Source organism: Grampus griseus, assembly GCF_964374135.1.
Source record: "Grampus griseus genome assembly, chromosome: 9".
Classification (NCBI taxonomy): domain Eukaryota; kingdom Metazoa; phylum Chordata; class Mammalia; order Artiodactyla; family Delphinidae; genus Grampus; species Grampus griseus.
The window spans coordinates 18,193,540-18,213,916 of record NC_139003.1 but is presented as its reverse complement, the minus strand read 5'-3'; the positions used below and the strand labels follow the sequence as shown (position 1 = coordinate 18,213,916).

The 20,377-nt window shown below is 40.2% G+C and overlaps 1 protein-coding gene across 1 annotated transcript in view; it reads left to right on the top strand.

The window, feature by feature from the left end:
* The window catches only part of BPGM (bisphosphoglycerate mutase), a 32,010-nt gene extending 15,038 nt beyond the window's left edge, over positions 1–16,972 (top strand). Inside the window, exon 3 of the mRNA XM_082661861.1 lies at positions 15,247–16,972. Within this exon, the coding sequence (XP_082517987.1) occupies positions 15,247–15,425 (179 nt within the window). The 3' untranslated portion in view covers positions 15,426–16,972. The remainder of the gene's footprint in view (positions 1–15,246) is intronic.
* Positions 16,973–20,377: the final 3,405 nt, after the last annotated feature.

Genomic DNA, 20,377 nt, shown 5'->3' with positions numbered 1-20,377 from the left:
TTTGCTAGAAATCTTTTTTTTTTTTTTTTTTTTTTATGGCCACGCTGTGCAGCATGTGGGATCTTAATTCCCTGACTGGTGATTGAACCTGTGCCCCCTGCAGTAGAACCACTGGACCGTGCTTAACCACTGGACTGCGAGGGAAGTCCAGAAATCTGTAACGTTTCTTGGTTTGTAGATGCATCAGTGCAACCCTCCATCTTCACTTGGTGTTCTCCCTGTGTGTCTCTTCTTCTTGTCCAAATTTTCCTATTTATAAGGACACCAATAATATTGGACTAGGGCCTACCTCAAGGACCTCATTTTAACTTGATTACCTCTCTAAAGACCTGGTTCCAAGAAAGGTCACGTTCTGGGGTACTGGAGGTTAACTTCAGCATATCTTTTTGGGGGGAATGCAGTTCAACTCATAACAATACCTAAGAGAAGTGAAAACATATGTCCACACAAAAACTTGTACACAAACCTTCAAAGCAGTATTACTCATAACAGCCACAGCCACAGTGTGGAAGCAACCCAAATGCCCATCAACAAGTGATTAGATAAGTTAAATGCAGTATGTCCATACAATTAAATATTATTCTGCATTAAAAAAAAATGAAGTACTGACACGTGCTATAACATGGATGAATCTTGAAATCATGATTACATGAAAGAAGCCAGGACTTCACTGGTGGCACAGTGGTTAAGAATCTGCCTGCCAGTGCAGGGGACACAGGTTCGATCCCTGGTCCAGGAAGATCCCACATGCTGTGGAGCACCTAAGCCCGTGTGCCACAACTGCTGAGCCTGTGCTCTAGAGCCCGCGAGCCACAACTACTGAGCCCGTGAGCCACAACTGTTGAAGCCCGCATGCCCAGAGCCCGTGCTCCATAACAAGAGAAACCACCACAATGAGAAGCCCGCACACCGTAACAAAGAGTAGCCCCCGCTCGCCGCGACTAGAGGAAGCCCTGTGCACAGCAAAGAGGACGCAACGCAGCCAAAAATAAATAAATAAGTAAATTAATTTATTAAAAAAAGAAAAGAAAAGTCTGACCTGTTTAAAAAAAAGAAAGAAAGAAAGAAAGAAGCCAGTCACAAAGGATCACGTATTGTAGGATTATATTTGTATAAAATCTCCAGAATAGGCAAATCTATATAGACAGAAAATAGATGATTTGTTTCCTAGGACTGGTGTGGAGGGGAAGAGGGTGGATTGAAGAGTGACTGCTAATATGTGCAGGGTTTCTTACTGGGGTGGCGAAAATGTTCTAAAGTTGACTGTGGCGATGGTTGTACAACTCTGAACATGCTAAAAGCCATTGTATACGTTAAGTGGGTGAATTGTATGGTATGTGAATTATCTCATTAAAGCTGCAAAACAATTTAACCAATGAGATTTAAAGATGAAAGGATTTGACATTGGCCTAGAAAGCAATAGTTTAGGGCAAATACGTGGAAGTGGCAGATAACAAAGGAGATATGCATGGATGTGGAGTATAGAATAAAGAAAAGAATTAAAACACAGCTTTGACCAGAAATGTGTTTACAGGGATTACTGAGAAATAAGCAAGCATTTATCCTCAGGCTTCATTTAACTTTTCTTCTGAAGGTCTTTTTTTTTTTTTAATTTGGATGTACAGAACTAAATTAACTTTCAGAGATTAATGAAATAGAAGTGACCTTAAATTATAACTCCTATCCCTATCACTATAAATAGGCTACGCGGTACGCGGGCCTCTCACTGTTGTGGCCTCTCCCATTGTGGAGCACAGGCTCTGGACGTGCAGGCTCAGTGGCCATGGCTCACGGGCCCAGCCACTCCGTGGCATGTGGGATCCTCCCGGACAAGGGCACGAACCCGTGTCCCCTGCATTGGCAGGTGGACTCTCAACCACTGCGCCACCACGGAAGCCCCTAGAAAATGTTTTTACTTAGGGGATAATTGATTTAAAGCAGTGGTGTTTATGCTGGAAGAGGTAAATTGTACCAAGAGTAGGAAGTATGTGTAGAGAAGGGTGTGAGGCTGGCAGATGCCTGAAGGAGAGGAGAAGGGAGGTGAATGGGAGGGAGACAGGGAATAGAAATGGTAGGGCTGGTGGCCAGGGAGGATGGCAGACATTCAGGGAAAAAAACTGGCAGAAAAGTCAGAATATACCACTAGGCACAAGCGAATAGCTGGGGAAGCAAATGAAGTGGAGTGAGGATTGCGGTTTGTCCATAGGAAGACATAAGAGTAGTTTGTAGTCTCAGCTCAGCCATCCTGGGGAGGAGAACAACTTTGTTCCCTTTTGGCCTATAGTACCCCCTGGTGGTACTGTTGTTAAGATTCATCAAATTCTTTGATGTTGCTAAGATTCCCTGTACTAACTTCCATGCCTCACATGGAAGAATTACTGCATGTGCCTGAAATAGACTGGACTAGATTTTAGGATCACATCATACATTAGTTGTCATCTTTTGTTTTAGGGGTCCTCTAAAGGCCAATCTCCACTAATAGAATTCTCTTGCAGTGTGTACTGAAAAATTAGATCCAACTATTCTATGTCACAGCTCTAAGAATTAAGCATAAGTCACTTTCCCAAAGATCAGAAGAAATAGTGTATGTTATTTCTCCCATCATTTCTGTTAATTTAGTGAGATTTCAGCCCTTTTAAAATTTATTGTAGATGTATATGCTCACTGGAATAAGAATACTAGCATCTGTCCTCTTTTCTTGCATGTCTAACTTTTTTTAATGTTTATTTTTTATTTATTTATTTTTCTTATTAGTCATCAATTGTATACACATTAGTGTATACATGTCAATCCCAATCTCCCAATTCAGCTGACTACCACCACCACCACCACCACCACCGCTTTCCCCCCTTGGTGTCCATACATTTGTTCTCTACATCTGTGTCTCTATTTCTGCCCTGCAAACCGGTTCATCTGTACCATTTTTCTGGGTTCCACCTATATGCGTTAATATACGATATTTGTTTTTCTCTTTCTGACTTACTTCACTCTGTATGACACTTTCTAGATCCATCCACGTCTCTACAAATGACCCAGTTTCGTTCCTTTTTATGGCTGAGTAATATTCCATTGTATATATGTACCACATCCTCTTTATCCATTTGTCTGTCGATGGGCATTTAAGTTGCTTCCATGACTTGGCTATTGTAAACAGTGCTGCAATGAACATTGGGGTGAATGTGTCTTTTTGAATTATGGTTTTCTCTGGGTATAAGCCCAGTAGGTGGATTGCTGGGTCATATGGTAATTCTATCTTTAGTTCTTTAAGGAACTGCCATACTGTTCTCCATAGTGGCTGTATCAATTTACATTCCCACCAACAGTGCAAGAGGGTTCCCTTTTCTCCACACCCTCTCCAGCATTTGTTGTTTGTAGATTTTCTGATGATGCCCATTCTAACTGGTGTGAGATGATACCTCATTGTAGTTTTGATTTGCATTTCTCTAATACTTAGTGATGTTGAGCAGCTTTTCATGTGCTTCTTGGCCATCTGTATGTCTTCTTTGGAGAAATGTCTATTTAGGTCTTCTGACCATTTTTGGATTGGGTTGTTTGTTTTTTTAATATTGAGCTGCATGAGCTGTTTATATATTTTGGAGATTAATCCTTAGTCCGATGATTCATTTGCAAATATATTCTCCCATTCTGAGGGTTGTCTTTTCGTCTTGTTTATGGTTTCCTTTGCTGTACAAAAGCTTTTAAGTTTCATTAGGTCCCATTTGTTTATTTTTGTTTTTATTTCCGTTACTCTAGGAGGTGGATCAAAAAAGATCTTGCTGTGATTTATGTCAAAGAGTGTTCTTCCTATATTTTCCTCTAAGAGTTTTCTAGTGTCCGGTCGTACATTTATTTGAGATATTTCTTGTTTCTTGAGGTAGGCTTGTATAGCTGTAAACTTCCTTCTTAGAACTGCTTTTGCTACATCCCATAGGTTTTGGATCGTCGTGTTTTCATTGTCATTTGTCTCTAGGTATTTTTTGATTTCCTCTTTGATTTCAGTGATCTCTTGGTTACTTAGTAATGTATTGTTTAGCCTCCATGTGTTTGTGTATTTTACGTTTTTTTCCCTGTAATTGATTTCTAATCTCATAGCATTGTGGTCAGAAAAGATGCTTGATATGATTTCAATTTTCTTAAATTTACTGAGGCTTGATTTGTGACCCAAGATGTGATCTATCCTGGAGAATGTTCCGTGCACACTTGAGAAGAAAGTGTAATCTGCTGTTTTTGGATGGAATGTCCTATAAATATCAGTTAAATATATCTGGTCTATTGTGTCATTTAAAGCTTCTGTTTCCTTATTTATTTTCATTTTGGATGATCTGTCCCTTGGTGTAAGTGAGGTGTTAAAGTCCCCCACTATTATTGTGTTACTGTCAATTTCCTCTTTTACAGCTGTTAGCAGTTGCCTTATGTATTGAGGTGCACCTATGTTGGGTGCATATATATTTATAATTGTTATATCTTCTTGGATTGATCCCTTGATCATTATGTAGTGTCCTTCCTTGTCTCTTGTAACATTCTTTATTTTAAAATCTATTTTATCTGATATGAGTATTGCTACTCCAGCTTTCTTTTTGTTGTTGTTGTTCTTGTTGTTGTTGTTGTTGTTGTTTTGCTTTTTTGCAGTACGCGGGCCTCTCACTGTTCTGGCTTCTCCCGTTGCGGAGCACAGGCTCTGGACGCGCAGGCTCAGCGGCCATGGCTCATAGGCCCAGCCGCTCCGCGGCATGTGGGATCTTCCCGGACCGGGGCACGAAGCCGTGTCCCCTGCATCGGCAGGCGGACTCTCAACCACTACGCCACCAGGGAAGCCCTCCAGCTTTCTTTTGATTTCCTTTTGCATGGAATATTTTTTTCCATTCCCTCACTTTCAGTCTGTGTGTGTCCCTAGGTCTGAAGTGGGTCTCTTGTAGACAGCATATATATGGGTCTTGTTTTTGCATCCATTCAGCAAGCCTGTGTCTTTTGGTTGGAGGATTTAATCCATTCATATTTAAGGTAATCATCGATATGTATGTTCCTATGACCATTTTCTTAATTGTTTTGGGTTTGTTTTTGTAGGTCCTTTTCTTCTCTTGTGTTTCCCACTTAGAGAAGTTCCTTTAGCATTTGTTGTAGAGCTGGTTTGGTGGTGCCGAATTCTCTTAGCTTTGCTTGTCTGTAAAGCTTTTGATTTCTCCATCGAATCTGAATGAGATCCTTGCTGGTAGAATAATCTTGGTTGTAGGTTCGTCCCTTTCATCACTTTAAGTGTATCATGCCACTCCCTTCTGGCTTGTAGAGTTTCTGCTGAGAAATCAGCTGTTAACCTTATGGGAGTTCCCTTGTATGTTATTTGTTGTTTTTCCCTTGCTGCTTTCAGTAATTTTTCTTTGTCTTTAATTTTTGCCAATTCGATTACTATGTGTCTCGGCGTGTTTCTCCTTGGGTTTATCCTGTATGGGACTCGCTGTGCTTCCTCGACTTAGGTTGCTATTTCCTTTCCCATGTTAGGGAATTTTTCTAGTATAATCTCTTCAAATATTTTCTTGGGTCCTTTCTCTCTCTCTTCTCCTTCTGGGACCCCTATAATGCGAATGTTGTTGCATTTAATGTTGTCCCAGAGGTCTCTTAGGCTGTCTTCATTTCTTTTCATTCTTTTTTCTTTAGTCTGTTCCGCAGCAGTGAATTCCACTGTTCTGTCTTCCAGGTCACTTATCCATTCTTCTGCCTCAGTTATTCTACTATTGATTCCTTCTAGTGTTTTTTCATTTCAGTTATTGTATTGTTCATCTCTGTTTGTTCTTTAATTCTTCTAGATCTTTGTTAAACATTCCTTGCATCTTCTCGATCTTTGCCTCCATTCTTTTTCCAAGGTCCTGGATCATCTTCACTATCGTTATTCTGAATTCTTTTTCTGGAAGATTGCCTATCTCCATTTCATTTAGTTGTTTCTCTGGGGTTTTATATTGTTCCTTCATCTGGAATATAGCCCTCTGCCTTTTCATCTTGTTTATCTCTCTGTGAATGTGGTTTTTGTTCCACAGGCTGCAGGATTTTAGTTCTTCTTGCTTCTGCTCGCATGTCTAACTTTCAAGAGTTCATGTATGAAGGCTTCCTGTGGTACTTGACAAATTCTTAACCTAAAAGAAAACATCCTATTGAATTTGGATACTGACTTTCCAAGACTCCAAATATTAAGTGAATCTCCCTTACTTTAAGGGGAAAATATAGATTTTTGTTTTATAGGAAAGATTACTGGCTAATTTATTTGTGTGTATGTGTTTATGGTGTTAAAAAATGTCATAAAATGTAACATTTTAATTGTCAATTTATTTTTATAGTGAATTTATATGACTACACACCCCCCTATTTTCTGGTTAATACCTGTTATCCGTTGCAATTATTAACAGCATCTCCTTTCACTTTCAAAAGTGCCCAGCTTGGAGAATTATATGGTCACGTTATAAGAAAGTTAGCTTTCATCTGTATTAAGAATGAATCTTTGAAATGGGTGTGACCAGATTGCATATTCCCTATAAATATGAAAGTTGCTAAATTCTTTGCATTGATTACAAAAGTAAAAATGCATGTCGTTGTAGACTGATCTGATTCCTAGTCATGTTTTCTAGGTATGTTTATGTAAGATTCTCCCATATAAACAGGATCTTTCAAGGAAGTGGGAATTTTTCCCCATATTGTCCTTAAAATGCTTGATAGACTTCAAGCATCTTACCTTCTGCTAGGGAGGAGTGTGGTAACTGATAGAATCAATGACAGCATACTGTCCTATCATAAAAATACTTTATTGTAACTTTGAAGGAAGAATGATGACCCAGTCACATAGCTAATTAAGAAATTGGTCTACCCTGAAGTCTCCAAGTGCCTTAAGATCTTTGACTAAGAGTATACTAGTGTTACTAATTTACTCTAGATTGTATGTACCTCAGCAGTGGAGAGTGTTGTTAGTTCCTTAGATGTTATTTTGTTTCTCAAATATTTGGTGCTATGATTTTACCCTATAGTCAGTCAAGTCCTGCCTGACACTTCTTCCATTTGTGGGAAAGAAGACAGATGCTGTTGAAGGAAAATGAAACCCAGACAGACCTCAGATGGCTTAGCCATGATCACGATAAGTATTTGGAGTCATGAACTCCGCCTAAACCCAGTTCACTGAGTCTCCACACACAATTACCGCCTGGGCTGTTTTGTTTTAAATTTTTTCTAAAAAGTAGCCCTTCTGTTGATCTATTCTGTTCGGAATAGTACGTTGTGAGAAGCTGAGTCAAGAGTATCTTTGGCAAGTAAACCATAAAAAGGTAGTTTCATGCAACTAATTGAGTCTTACATTATTATTGCTTTTACCTTAACATTGTGGTCTGTGAATGACACTTCCTAGTATAGCTATACCAGGTGGCCCTTTTTTGAGTGCGCACTGTGTGCTAAATGCAGTTCTAGGCATTTTGCATATGTATCTTGTTTCTTGTAGGAACTAGAACAAGTCTCTGAACTCACTGGAAAGCTATGGTTCAATATTTTGACTTTGTTCAATACTTTGTTTTACTCTGCTATTTAATGTAGCTAAGTCATGCTTTTTAAATTTCATTTGAGCAATTGTTGACTGTTTGCATTTTATTTTGTTTGTTTTGTTTTTTAGATTCCACATATAAGTGAGATCGTACGGTATTTGCCTTTCTCTGATTTCACTTAGCATAATGCCCTCTAGATCCATCCATGTTGTCACAAATGGCAAGCTTTCTTTTTTTTAATGGCTGAGTAATATTGTATATATGCACCACATCTTCTTTATCCATTCATCAATGAACACTTAGGTTGCTTCCATATCTTGGCTATTATAAATAATGCTACAGTGAACAGCGGTGTGTGTGTATCTTTTTGAAAAAAATTTTTCTTTTCTTGGCCGCAACCATATGGCTTGTGGGACCTTAGTTCCCTGACCAGGGACCGAACCCGGGCCCTTGACAGTGAAAGTGCAGAGTCCTAACCAGTGGACCACCAGGGAATTACATGTATCTTTTTGAATTAGTGTTTTTGTTTTCTTTGGATAAATATCCAGAAGTGAAATTGCTAGATAATATGGTAGTTCTATTTTTAATTTTTTGAAGAACCTCCATACTGCTTTCTATAATGGCTACACCAATTTACAATCCTACCAGCATTGCACAGGGTTCCCTTTTCTGCACATTCTTGCCAACAGTTGTTATTTGTTGTCTTTTTGATGATAGCCATTCTGACAGGTGTGGGGTGATATATCACTGTGGTTTTAATTTGCATTTCCCTGATGATTAGTACTGTTGAGCATCTTTTTTATGTGTCTGTTGGCCATCTGTATTTCCTCTTTGGAAAATGTCTATTCAGGTCCTCTGCACGTTTTTTAATCAGGTTGTTTGGTTTTTTGATGTTGAGGTATATTAGTTCCTTGTATATTTTGGATATGAACCCCTTATCGGATATATCATTTGCAAATATGTTCTCCTATCCAGAATGCTGCCTTTTGGTTTGTTGATAGCTTCCTTGTCTGTGCCAAAGCTTTTTAGTTTGGTGTAGTCTCATGGAATGCTTTACTTTTAACTTGATAGTAGTTCTTAATCCCTTCAGAATAAAGAAGACTTAAAACAGACATAAGAAATATTATATAGTGAGAAAATTCCTGCTTAAGGGACTGCTTTACTGATTTGTGGCAGCATAAACAATTGCCTAACAAGTCCGGATTACAGCAGGGCCCACCTCTTGCCAAGCACCACCACGAACACTCCTAACCCAGGCGTAGTGTCTAACAACACCCTGTTCCTTAGCACTCCAGACAGGTGTGTGTTTCTTTCTCTGCGGTTGGCGTAGTCACTTCGTATTTGTTTCCTGCCGGCCCACATTGAAGGAGAAGCCAGGTACTGAACTGAAGCACTGGATGTAGTCTGCATCTTGCCAGCAGAAGTGGATTGTTTAGTCTGGGTTCAAGAAAGGACTAGGCAGGGCTTCCCTGGTGGCGCAGTGGTTGAGAGTCCACCTGCCAATGCAGGGGACACGGGTTTGTGCCCCGGTCCAGGAGGATCCCACATGCCGCGGAGAGGCTGGGCCCGTGAGCCATGGCCCCTGAGCCTGCGCGTCTGGAGCCTGTGCTCCGCAATGGGAGAGGCCACAACAGTGAGAGGCCCGCATACTGCAAAAAAAAAAGAAAGGACTAGGCAGTTTCAAGTTTGGAGTAAGAGTGGCATGCAAGACAGACTTGACCCCTGAAGAACTGTGTGTAGCTGCACATGTAACAAGGCAAAGAAGTGACAAGGTGAAATTAGAGACTCGAGGAGAGGTCAGCTGGGACTTGCTGTGGGGATGGGGACTGACCAGTCAGTCACCTTTGGTATTCTGTAGTGGGATATTTTCAGAAGTAGCAGTCAGGCCTGTCTTCTGTGAAGCAAATGCTTATCTAGTGGTGTGGCTAAGCTTTCTCTTATTATAAGTATAATTGATTTATAGAAACCTTCATTTTTAAAAGTTGTAGGCCACTTAACTATAAAATTAGATGTAGAATGGATTCTTCTCTCTACCTTATTCTAAATTAGAGGCCGTTATACTGTCATCATGTTACATGATTCAAATAACCCATTTCCAGTTGTTCCCCAGCCAATCTTTAAGTTGTACATGGATACCATTCAAATCTAAAAGAATTATAATTAAAAATAGGTAAGCCATATATGAAATTCAGAATCTCTTCTGTCAGCTCTTATTTTGGCAATAGAAGAATACAGTACTCTTATCACAGATCACCTATCAGTGGGGTTTGGATTGTGACTAACTCAATTGGGAAAGGGAAGCGGGGCATGGGTGGAACCTCACAGCTGAATGATTTGATCGGAGCTGTTTTCCTCTCTCTCTGTCATCCTCAAAAATAAGCATTATGGAATTGGGGTTTCCTCTTGTCCTGTAACAGATGTCTCCCTGAACATCTTTCCTCCTGTTTCCTGATATTCAAAGATTTTGAGCACACAGTTTGGAGAACACCAAAGAAAATATATAGAAGACAAATTTAATTTGACTTTTTTTCTTAATAAGGTAATAAAGGAAACACAGTCTTTAACCAAAGCTTCAACAGTAAAGGACTAGATTTAATTTGAAAGCTCAGAGAGTTCAGATTCATTCATTTCAGCTATGTGCCAAGGGTCCATTAAATCAGGTACTGTACTATTCTTGGTACAGGGATACAGCACCTAGAATTGGACATACAAAGTCCTTACTTTTGAGGAGCATACATCTCCCTTTTGATTTCCTTCTGAAACTTAGCTGGTACTGTACCTCCGAGAAAGTCCTCAGAGTGCTTTCACATATAGGCTTTAGGCATTAGTGTTTCTAGTTAACATTTTATTCCTAATAGCCTTTATTTGTAAGAAGTAGATTCATATAATACATATAGTTGTGATATTGGATCATAAAGCTAAATCATTTCTGGATCCTAGCAGCAACACATGATAGAATTCCTTACAGTAGAACAAACATTTACTAAAGTCTTGCAGCATATAAGGCACTGTTTTGAGAGCATGGGTGACACAAGGATGTATAAAACATGGTCCCTTATAATCCCGGTGGGAGAAGTGAGCATTTGCTCAGCCACTTCTAACAGAAGGCGAGTGGGAGTGCTGTATATATGTGCAGTGATCTTAATTACTGTCTGTGGTTCCTGTTCCTGCTACAGTGACTCAGGGGAGTCGTCAAAGGTACAGATTTGACTTTCTGAAGTTAGTCCTGTATGCAGAAAATGAAGTTGTTTGAATTTCTTCCTATTTTGGCTTTGAGCTACTCCTTTGACTTACCACCAAATTTTCATTATTTCTTATTTAAAATATCCCAATCATTTAAATGGATAGCAGTTAACTCCCAGACGCTCCTACATGAAGATTCAAGAATTAAAGACAATGGTTGGGGGTTGGAGAAGGGGCAGTGATAGAGATGGGTCGATGCAGGATTAGCTGTTTCCCTTCAGAACGTTCTTGGATGCTGTATCAAACAATCTAAGCCATTATCAGAGGATGTGATATCTGGCCATGCGTTTTAACTTTCAAATGATGTTCCAGTTAATGAATTTGTAATACGATATTACATAATATAGTATCGATTCAGGTTGGTTTAATCCAATGCAGATGCATTTTTCTAGCCTTAGGAGTTCTGCTTGCTTAACTCTCTTAGGACAAAGAATGTGGCTTATGCCAAAACTGAGTAATGAGTAATGGCTTCATTGTGGTTTTTCCTCATTTGCTATTTTAAAAAGCCAGTCGCTTAAGTCTCATTGACTGATTATTAACCAGTCTAAGTATTTTAAATATTTGGAAGTAATTAGTCTGCTGTGTGAATGGCTTGAGTAGTCATTAAAGTGGAATGTCAACTTTATTTATTGGAAACATTTCTATTTTTGTTGAGCCCTCCTTTCTTTATAAGTGAAACATTATAGTTCTCGTGGCCTTTGTTAGTTGGCTCTTCCATTTGGTCCCACACAAAAGTGGGTTTTTATCTAAGCCTTAGGCATGAGCTTGAGAGTGGTGCTCTTAAAGAAAGGGCTTGTTAGATCTGGTTGGATCTGAGGCCATGGTCAGATGAGTTCCATGTGTGCCCCTCTTCCCCTGCCAAAGACCCAGAACTTTTTTCTGAGGTCACAGACTGCAAACCCTCAACCTGGCCCATCATGATCCCAGTGTGTTAGGTATTTCAAGGGGATCAGACAAATCTGTTGATCCCTTTACTAGTTTTGAAAACATGAGAACACTTGGTGCTGGTGTCCAGTTAGCACCCAGCCCTTCACAAGTGCAGAGCATGAACACAAACATTCTCCTCTCTCCTTATGCTGTGGTGGACACAGCCATAGACGAGTCAGACGACCAGAGTTGAAGTCCTGGAATTTGGGAATTTAAAAAAAAGGTCTAATTTTACTACCTTAACAGTCTGGTGACTCGAAGAGTTTTATTTAACTTCTCTGGATCTGTTTAGTAGTTTTTTAAACAGCTTTCTTGAGGTATAATTCACATGACGTACAGTTCACCCATTTAAAGTGTTCAGTTCAGTGGCTTTTCACAGAGCTGTATTTTCACAGAGTTGTATATTCACAGAGTTACCCATCTATCACCACAGTCAATTTCAGAACATTTTCATTACCCTCAAAAGAAACTCCATACCTAGCTATTACTGCCCAGTCCTCCCATTCCCTCTGGCCCTAAGCAACCCCAGATCTATTTATGTCACTATAGATTTGCCTATTCTGGACATTTCATAGAAATGGACTCATACAATATGTACTCTGTGACTGGCTGCTTTCACTTAGCATAATGTTTTCAAGGGTTGTCAATGTTTAGCATGCATCAGCACTTCTTTCCTTTTTATTGCCAAATAATATTCCATTGCATGGATCTGCCACATTTAATTTACCCACTCATCAGTTGATGGACATTTAGACTGTTTCCATCTTCTATTATGAATAATGCTGCTGTGAGGGTTCGTGTACGGGTTTTTGTGTGGACATGTGTTTTCATTTCTCTTGGGTATATATATATATACCTAGGAGTGAAATTGCAGGGTCCCATGGTAATTCTGTGCTTACCTGTTTGAGGAATTGCCAGACTTGTTATCCAAAGATTCCACAGGATTTTATACTCTTAATTTTACAGTGTATTAGGATTTCAGTTTCTCTATATCCTTAGCGGTCACCTGGCTCTAAACCACGTGCTGTTGCATTCCTCTCTGGCTATCTCCAGGGGATATGGGTGGCAGCTACTATGCAGCCAGCTGACAGATCTGACCCGGGAGGGTCCGAGGGCTTTTAGAATCCCAGGCAGTCATCTCCCAGCTAAACAGCTTGCTGTCTGGTCTGAATTTATCTGTTCTTGCCAGCTTTAGTTTGGGATGGTAATCTTGTGTAGGGTTGCAGTGTGGGGATGGGGGCTTGGCAGGGCAAAGGAGTGTTTTAGTAGCCTACCCTTTAAATCTTCTACCTAGAAGAGAATTCGTAGTACAGAAAGAAGAAGCACTTGTTGGGCTATACTTTCTCATGTATGTTCTCTTGTAAGTCCATTCCTCCTGCCCCACAGGGTTTGTAATAGTGGTAGAGAAGAGTGTGTGTTTCTTTTTTTAATTAGACAGAGGCAGTGGAGGCCCAGAGAGGTTACTTACCTAAAGTTATATATTATACTTGTTAGTATTTGGAAGGGGACTAGCAAAGGAGGAGATGGGATGTGTACTTAGAATAGACCCTGACTTCCAAGTTATGATCCTTTCCATTGTTTCATAGCTGTTTGAGTATACAGCTTGTGCATAAGAGTGCATAAGGCAGCTCTTCTGAACCTAGAAATGAGATTCTAATAAAGAACCACCCCAGCGGCTGAGGTCCAGCGCTATGATTCTGTGACTGGTGCTCATAGTTATGACCAAAGTTAAAATGACACAGTGCGTTGATAACTAACTGCTACTAACTTATTCTGCCATTCTCACCTTCCAAGATGGACCCTTGCACTCCCCTCAGAACTTGCTCTGCCCTGGGTCCTTTCTATTAATAAAGAACAGAAGTATATGGTTAGAATTTAGAAGTCTATATAATAAAATTGTGTTTTTAAAGTAGATAATTTGAATACTTTCAGTCACCTTTTAATTGGCTTAACTCCATCTTTTTAGGTCTCCTCTCTTCTCTTTGCCCATTTTGAACTCAGAGGAACTTGAAAGACATTGTGCACTAGTTACATACACCTGCGTTTCAGTCTAGGCTTTGCTATTTACTGCCTGTGTGACCTTGAGTTGTTTGCTTAACCTCTGTGTGTCAGAAATTGTTACATGGAAAAATAATGGTGCATATCTTCCTAGGATTGCAACGGTGATTAAATAAGTTAATACACATAAAGTGCTTAGAAGAGTACCTGGCATGCGGAATGTACTCAGTACATGTTAGCTGTTTATTGTTTTTTAAAAACACTCATAATAATAGAAACCTTATCACGACCACTGCTGCTACCATCCTTGCTACAACTCCAGCTCTTCTGGTCAAAATTGAACAACCTATGATTCAGGTTATCTATTTATTAAAAAAAATTTTGTGGGAGCGCACTGTACGGCATGTGGGATCTTAGCTCCCCGACCAGGGATTGAACCTGGGCCCTTGGCAGTGAGAGCGCGGAGTCCTAACCCCTGGACCACCAGGGAATTCCCTGATTCAGGCTATTTAAAAAAGAACTGAGGGAATTGCCTGGTGGTCCAGTGGCTAGGACTCCACGCTTTCACTGCCTCGGGCGTGGGTTCAATCCCTGGTCAGGGAACTAAGATCCCGCAGGACGCGCAGCATGCCGAAAATAAGTAAGTAAGTAAGTAAATAAATAAATAAATAAGTAAAATTTTAAAAAAATAAAAAAAGAATTGAAGGTGATTTGTCCATTACACATACCTTTCTCTCCTAGCAGTTGGGCTGTTAAGGGACAGCAGGAGAACGAGACCTGTTTACAAGGCATGTCGATCAACCTTCTTTTGATTCCTCTTGATTGTATTTCCTGAGCACCTAGGGGAGAGTTCCTCCTTGACTGGGTCTAGCCCAGGGCATCCCATGCTCACTCAGTGTTGGAAAACCAGCCACTTTCTAATCAGTTGAACTAGATTTTGAGGTTAATTTTAGCCAGCCTGGGGACAACATATAAAAGGAAAAAAACCGGAAAACCCCCTAGTTCACTTTCAGATTTTTCAAGATTGATTTCTGCGGAAAACCAGTAACACACATGTGAGCATGGAGAGAATAATTTTCATTTCTTTAAGATTTAGATAGGAAACAACCAGGAACAGTTTGCCCCAAAAGGTATTTACTGTCCCAAGATTTAATGTAATTTGAATTTCTGTCTTAGCTTTTTTTTTAAAAAAAAAAAACTTCTGAGGGACTTCCTTGGTGGTGCAGTGTATAAGACTCTGCGCTCCCAATGCAGGGGGCCCAGGGTTTGATCCCTGTTCAGGGGACTAGATCCCACATGCTGGAACTAAGAGTTCGCATGCCGCAACTAAGGAGCCCGCCTGCCGCAACTAAGACCTGGCACAACCAAATAAATAAGTAAGTAAATAAATAAAACTTCTGGGACGCCCTTGGCTTCCAGCAACTATAGCTGGAATCCCTCACAGTACCTGGTGTGGTTCCAAACATGCAGTTAATATGGGACTAAGTGAATGTGTAGTTAATTAAGTAAACACAGCTTCCTCCTGGGTTGTCTTTAACGCCTTGCTCCTCCCTGTCTTAATCTCCAGGTATCTCAGATGAAGACATTATCAACATTACTCTTCCTACTGGAGTCCCCATTCTCCTGGAACTGGATGAGAACCTGCATGCCGTTGGACCTCACCAGTTCCTGGGCAACCAAGAGGCTATCCAAGCAGCCATTAAGAAAGTAGAGGATCAAGGAAAAGTGAAACGTGCTGACAAATAAAATCTTTCCCACGTGCTGGCTAGGGATAGCTGCAGAAGGAGTGGTATGCGGTGTGTTATGGGTGCTGAGCTCACTTTTTTTTTTTTTCTCCCCCGCTGATTTTTCCTGATTTTTCCAGATCTAGGCTGTGGGGTAGAGTTTGTATAAGTAACTAGGTAACTTATGTTGGCCCAGATAAAGGCTTTAGGATGCCTGAGTGCTAATGTCATAAGCCTTATGCGTTAGCCCCTGCCGGCCCCGTTTGAATTAGTCACTAAGTTAGTCACCAGTGGGGCTTAATCAATGTCATAAGTTTCCAAGATGGGGGAGCAACAAGTGGAGGTCAAGTTCAAGGTATTCCTCATTCAATAAATCAGTATAGAGTGACCACTGACAGGCACTACTTACTCCAATAAGTAGTTCACAGTTATATTTACTGAGACTTTCTAGGATGATAATAAAGGGCATTAGATAACACACTATACTTAAGTATTTATTACTAGTCTTTTCCTCTAGGGAGAGGGATGCTTTGATAGGTTAAGACCAGAGGCCCATTAAATGGGAGAGTCATGGATGGATTCCTCCAAGACAGCCAACAACAAACACCAAGGCCCTTTGCCTCATGACATTTGGTGGAATTCCTCTCTGGCTGCTAGAATTAGCAGCATATAGACAGCTATAGCTGTTCGTGTTCTCTTTTTGTTTTATTTTTGTTTTTTAAACTTTAATTTTGGGGTCTTTAAAATTAATTTAAAAATAAGTTCTGTGACTGAAAATGGTACCATCCCAAGAATTTCCATGTGATTCATAAATATTAAGTATAGGCTGCTGAATTATTCTCTGCTCTTATCTTCCTATAACACAAAGAGTTGTACTTATTTCAACACGTAGACATGCCTAATTCTCTAAAAATTGAAGGTCAGGTCGGGGGAAGGTAGAATATAGTGGGTGTAATTTTATTCACTTGAACAGGGGAAATGGTATATTCGTACTTGTCATGTACATTTGTTCTTTATCTGCGGAGGGCAAAACATTATGGTACGTAGTCTGTAGTATTCAGGGTAGGCCACAGACAGAATTGACTGCTTATCAATCTTAATGATATAGGATGTTTTTAGATGCTGGAGATAGGTAAGTGATCATTTCTTTAAGCTACTGCCTTATTTCAGAGCAAGTGACATATATTTCAGTGATAAAGTCATGTAAACAATTTACAACTATAAAAGCTGTTACAGATATCACCAGTTTTTCATGGTTTTCCATTGGTGGATTGGTTTATTTGTATCCATTTTATAGTAATACTGTCATTAGAAGGAAACTAATTCTAAAACCCTTGCTACTGCTTGCTTGGTCTCTACTGATCCTTAAATCAAGACTTAGAGCATCAGCTGAAAAGAAGAAATTAACCTAGTTTGCTCACAGCTGGCTGCATCTGTGATGCATAAGGACATGGAACGTGGATGCTTGACGTTCCTGACCAACTACTGGCTTTTCTGCCGTAGTCCTTCTTTTCACAGTTCTGTTGCCTAACCACATAATACTGTTTATAATTCAGAGATCAGGGCCAAGAATACAACTACCAGATCTTCCTAGAATTCCAAACCTATGGCTAAGCTTCAACTCAGACCATTTTTGAACAGCTTCATCTCTGGAATTGGCATCTGAATTTTCCAGCCCAAGAAGTGACCATGTCTTAACACAGCTTAAGAGCCTAGAGTTGGATTCTTCCCTTGTCCTGCATCTAGATATCCACCTCCAGTGGACACCTGGCAGCATGATGTGCTCCTGCACGCAGAGCTGTGCTCACACCCAGTCACTTTGGAATCTTACAGACTTCCTAAGAGAGGGATAATTTTTGCTGACACTTTCTGGTACAATTTGGTTTTTGAGATCTTGGCTGAAATAAATGAAGAGATATTTATGAAAAATTGCTGTAAAATTATTTTTAACAACTCCAGCACTTCAACCTTGAGACCACCTAGTGAATCTGTTTTCTTTGCATGGCTTACAAGGGATCCAGAATTTTTTTTTTTTTTTTTTGCGGTACGCGGGCCTCTCACTGTTGTGGCCTCTCCCGTTGCGGAGCACAGGCTCTGGACGCGCAGGCTCAGTGGCCATGGCTCATGGGCCCAGCCGCTCCGCGGCATGTGGGATCTTCCCGGACTGGGGCACGAACCCACGTCCCCCGCATCGGCAGCATCGGCAGGCAGACTCTCAAACACTTCGCCACCAGGAAAGCCCGGATCCAGAATTTTTGATGTAGGTATCTTGAAATCTGCCTAACCTGCATCCTCATCTTGGCATCCTTCTGTACCACGTCAAGCTGGGACCAAAAAAATGGGAATTTTTTTAAATTTAAAAAATGATAGACAGCTTATCCAGAAATTTGGTCCTTGGAGAGGGCAGCCCATCCTGCTGCCAGGTTGGGCTTGCCCTGAAGCCAGTTAGACATGTCTCTTTTGCCCAGGCTGTAATGATTGTTTCATGCAGGTCCAGTGTGGTAAGATAAGAGCCATAACAAGATGCTACTCCTAGAGTTTTAATTTTTAAATATCTCAGATGAGTAGTGCATCCCAGTACACTCAGACTTTGTTTTTCTGAAAGAACAGAAATTCTGCCTCAGAAAATGGAAGTTCTTGCATCATCCAGTACTAATTTGAGCACTGAATTAACAAAGCATCCTCGGTTAGAGTACATAATGTCGTGTATGTTTCCTTGATAAGATGTATGAGGCAAATTTCTTAACATGATCTGGCTATTTCCAAGCTCAACCAGATTCTTTTGCTCCAGATTTGCAGACTATTTCTCATCTTGGGTCATGACCACTTTTATTAAAATGCAGTCCCTCCATGTGCACATTAATGGCAGTGGTTATTTGTCTTCTGGCCTGGGAAGCCTGCCCAGGCTCTATAGTTTTTGTGAAAATGCTTTTTTTTGGTCAGTGTGTGAGCTGGTTAACCCAACTGCCCCATCGGACAGCAGTTGGGCAACTTGGTGGCCAGAAGCAGAAGTCCTCCTGATCATGATGACAGTCTCAGGAAAGAGAAGCCAGAGGTCATGTACATTTCCCCCCATTCCTACTATGTAGTTATAGTTTTTTATTTTTCTAGCTCCTTTGTGTTTATGACAGAATGAGGTAGGGGAACCAGCTTTACTAGACAGAAGATTCATCCTTCCCAGCGTCATTTTTAATTTATTTTTATGCTTTTACATAAAGTGGCAAGCCTCTTTTCAAAGTTCAGCTTTCCTCTTACCTGGAAAGTCTTTCATACGTTCAGATTGCCTCAACATTGCAGGCCCTGATCGTTTCTCCTGTTTTTGTCTTCTGCATGGTTGGATTTTGCAAGTTTGGGGCTCACTTACGTAACACTGTTCGTTGTATTAAATCATGCCTGGCCTCTCAAAAGATCTGGCTGTGACAGATGCCGTGTTATGCTGTAGCCTGATGGTTTCCACATCGGTCTGTGAGGGGACTTTGATCCCAAGGGGAATATGAAGCATCCGTTCTATAAGAATATTTTAATCATACAATCTCCCTCTAGTGACAAAGCTATTTGCCAAAATGATAGGCAGAATTTAAGTCAATCTTTTTCCACAATTGGTGAAGTTTTATTTATTGGAGGATAATCTAGCTATGTAGACTAACCTTTAAAACATGGAACTTAAGTCCAAAAAAAATGAAAGTTCCTTAGACAAGTTTTTAAAGATAAGCTAGATTGTCATCAATACTTCCTATTTTCACATAATAGAGCCACATCTTATTTGCCATTTATTTGAGTTGGGGCTAGCCATTTAAGCTTATGCTTACTCTGATTTGACAGGAATATATATTTTTAAATCTTTTTATTATAAAAAAATTTAAATATCCCCGAAAGCTGAGAGTATAAATAACACAAAGAACACTCACCCATCAGCCACTATCACCTCATTAACCATTATGTGTATCTTCTCACACTGTCCACTGGATTGCTTTGAAACAAATGCCAAACGTCAAACAGGATAAATTTTGAAAAGGAAAACCTCAAATAGTCTCAACCAATTAAAGCAGAAGCCACTGTAATCTGTTCTAAATTTGTCCTCTTTGGTCGGTCTCAAGAAACAACCATTGCTAAGTTGTCTAATTCGAGTCCTATATATAGGTGCATTATCTCTTGTTGCTATTTAAAGAGCTGTTAGTCTGTTCTGTGCGACTTCTGCGGGATAATTTGGGATGACATGGTACTGCTGATGTTAAATTCAAGTGTTTAAAGATGAAAATGTTCCTGAGACTGTTTTTAGGATGTAATTCTGAATCTCATAGATTTAAAAAATTGAGCAAATTTGTTGATGTCATTGTAAATTAGGTTACTCACAATGGGAGAAGGGAGATAGAAAGTGGAGGAAGATAAAGAAGACCCCCGTGTTACTAGTTTTGAGCTGGAGATACCTGTAGGAATGTGTGTGCATTTTCCTCTCTCTTTCTTCGCAACGTCACCCCACCTTTCCCCCACCCCCCAACCCCAGCTCTGGCTCTGTGCTCTGAAAGGGCCTAGAAGCCATAACCTAGTAATAGCACATGTAGTTCCCTTGATCTTGTTTTCTAAATACTGTTCCACAGACCCAGGCATGTTTGGGAAAATCGTTGATTCCAGGTTGGAGGCAGATAAAGTACAAGGTGAGTTGAGAACATCTTGAGTCAGAAAAGAAAAAAATGCCCAAAGACTGGTGGGACACAAAAATTGGCTTCAATTGCCAAATCTGGGGCCGTTTTAGATGAAAGAAAAGAATAACAAGAATGGATTATAGAACATTTGTCTCAGTCTGTTCAGGCTGTTGTGACAAAACACCACAGACTGGGTGGCTTAAATAACAAACATTTCTCACAGTTCTGGAGGCTGGGAAGTCCAAGATCCAGGCACTGGCAGATTTAATGTCTGATAAGAACCCTCTTTCTGGTGCTCAGAAAGACGCCTTCTCGCTGTGTCCTCACATGG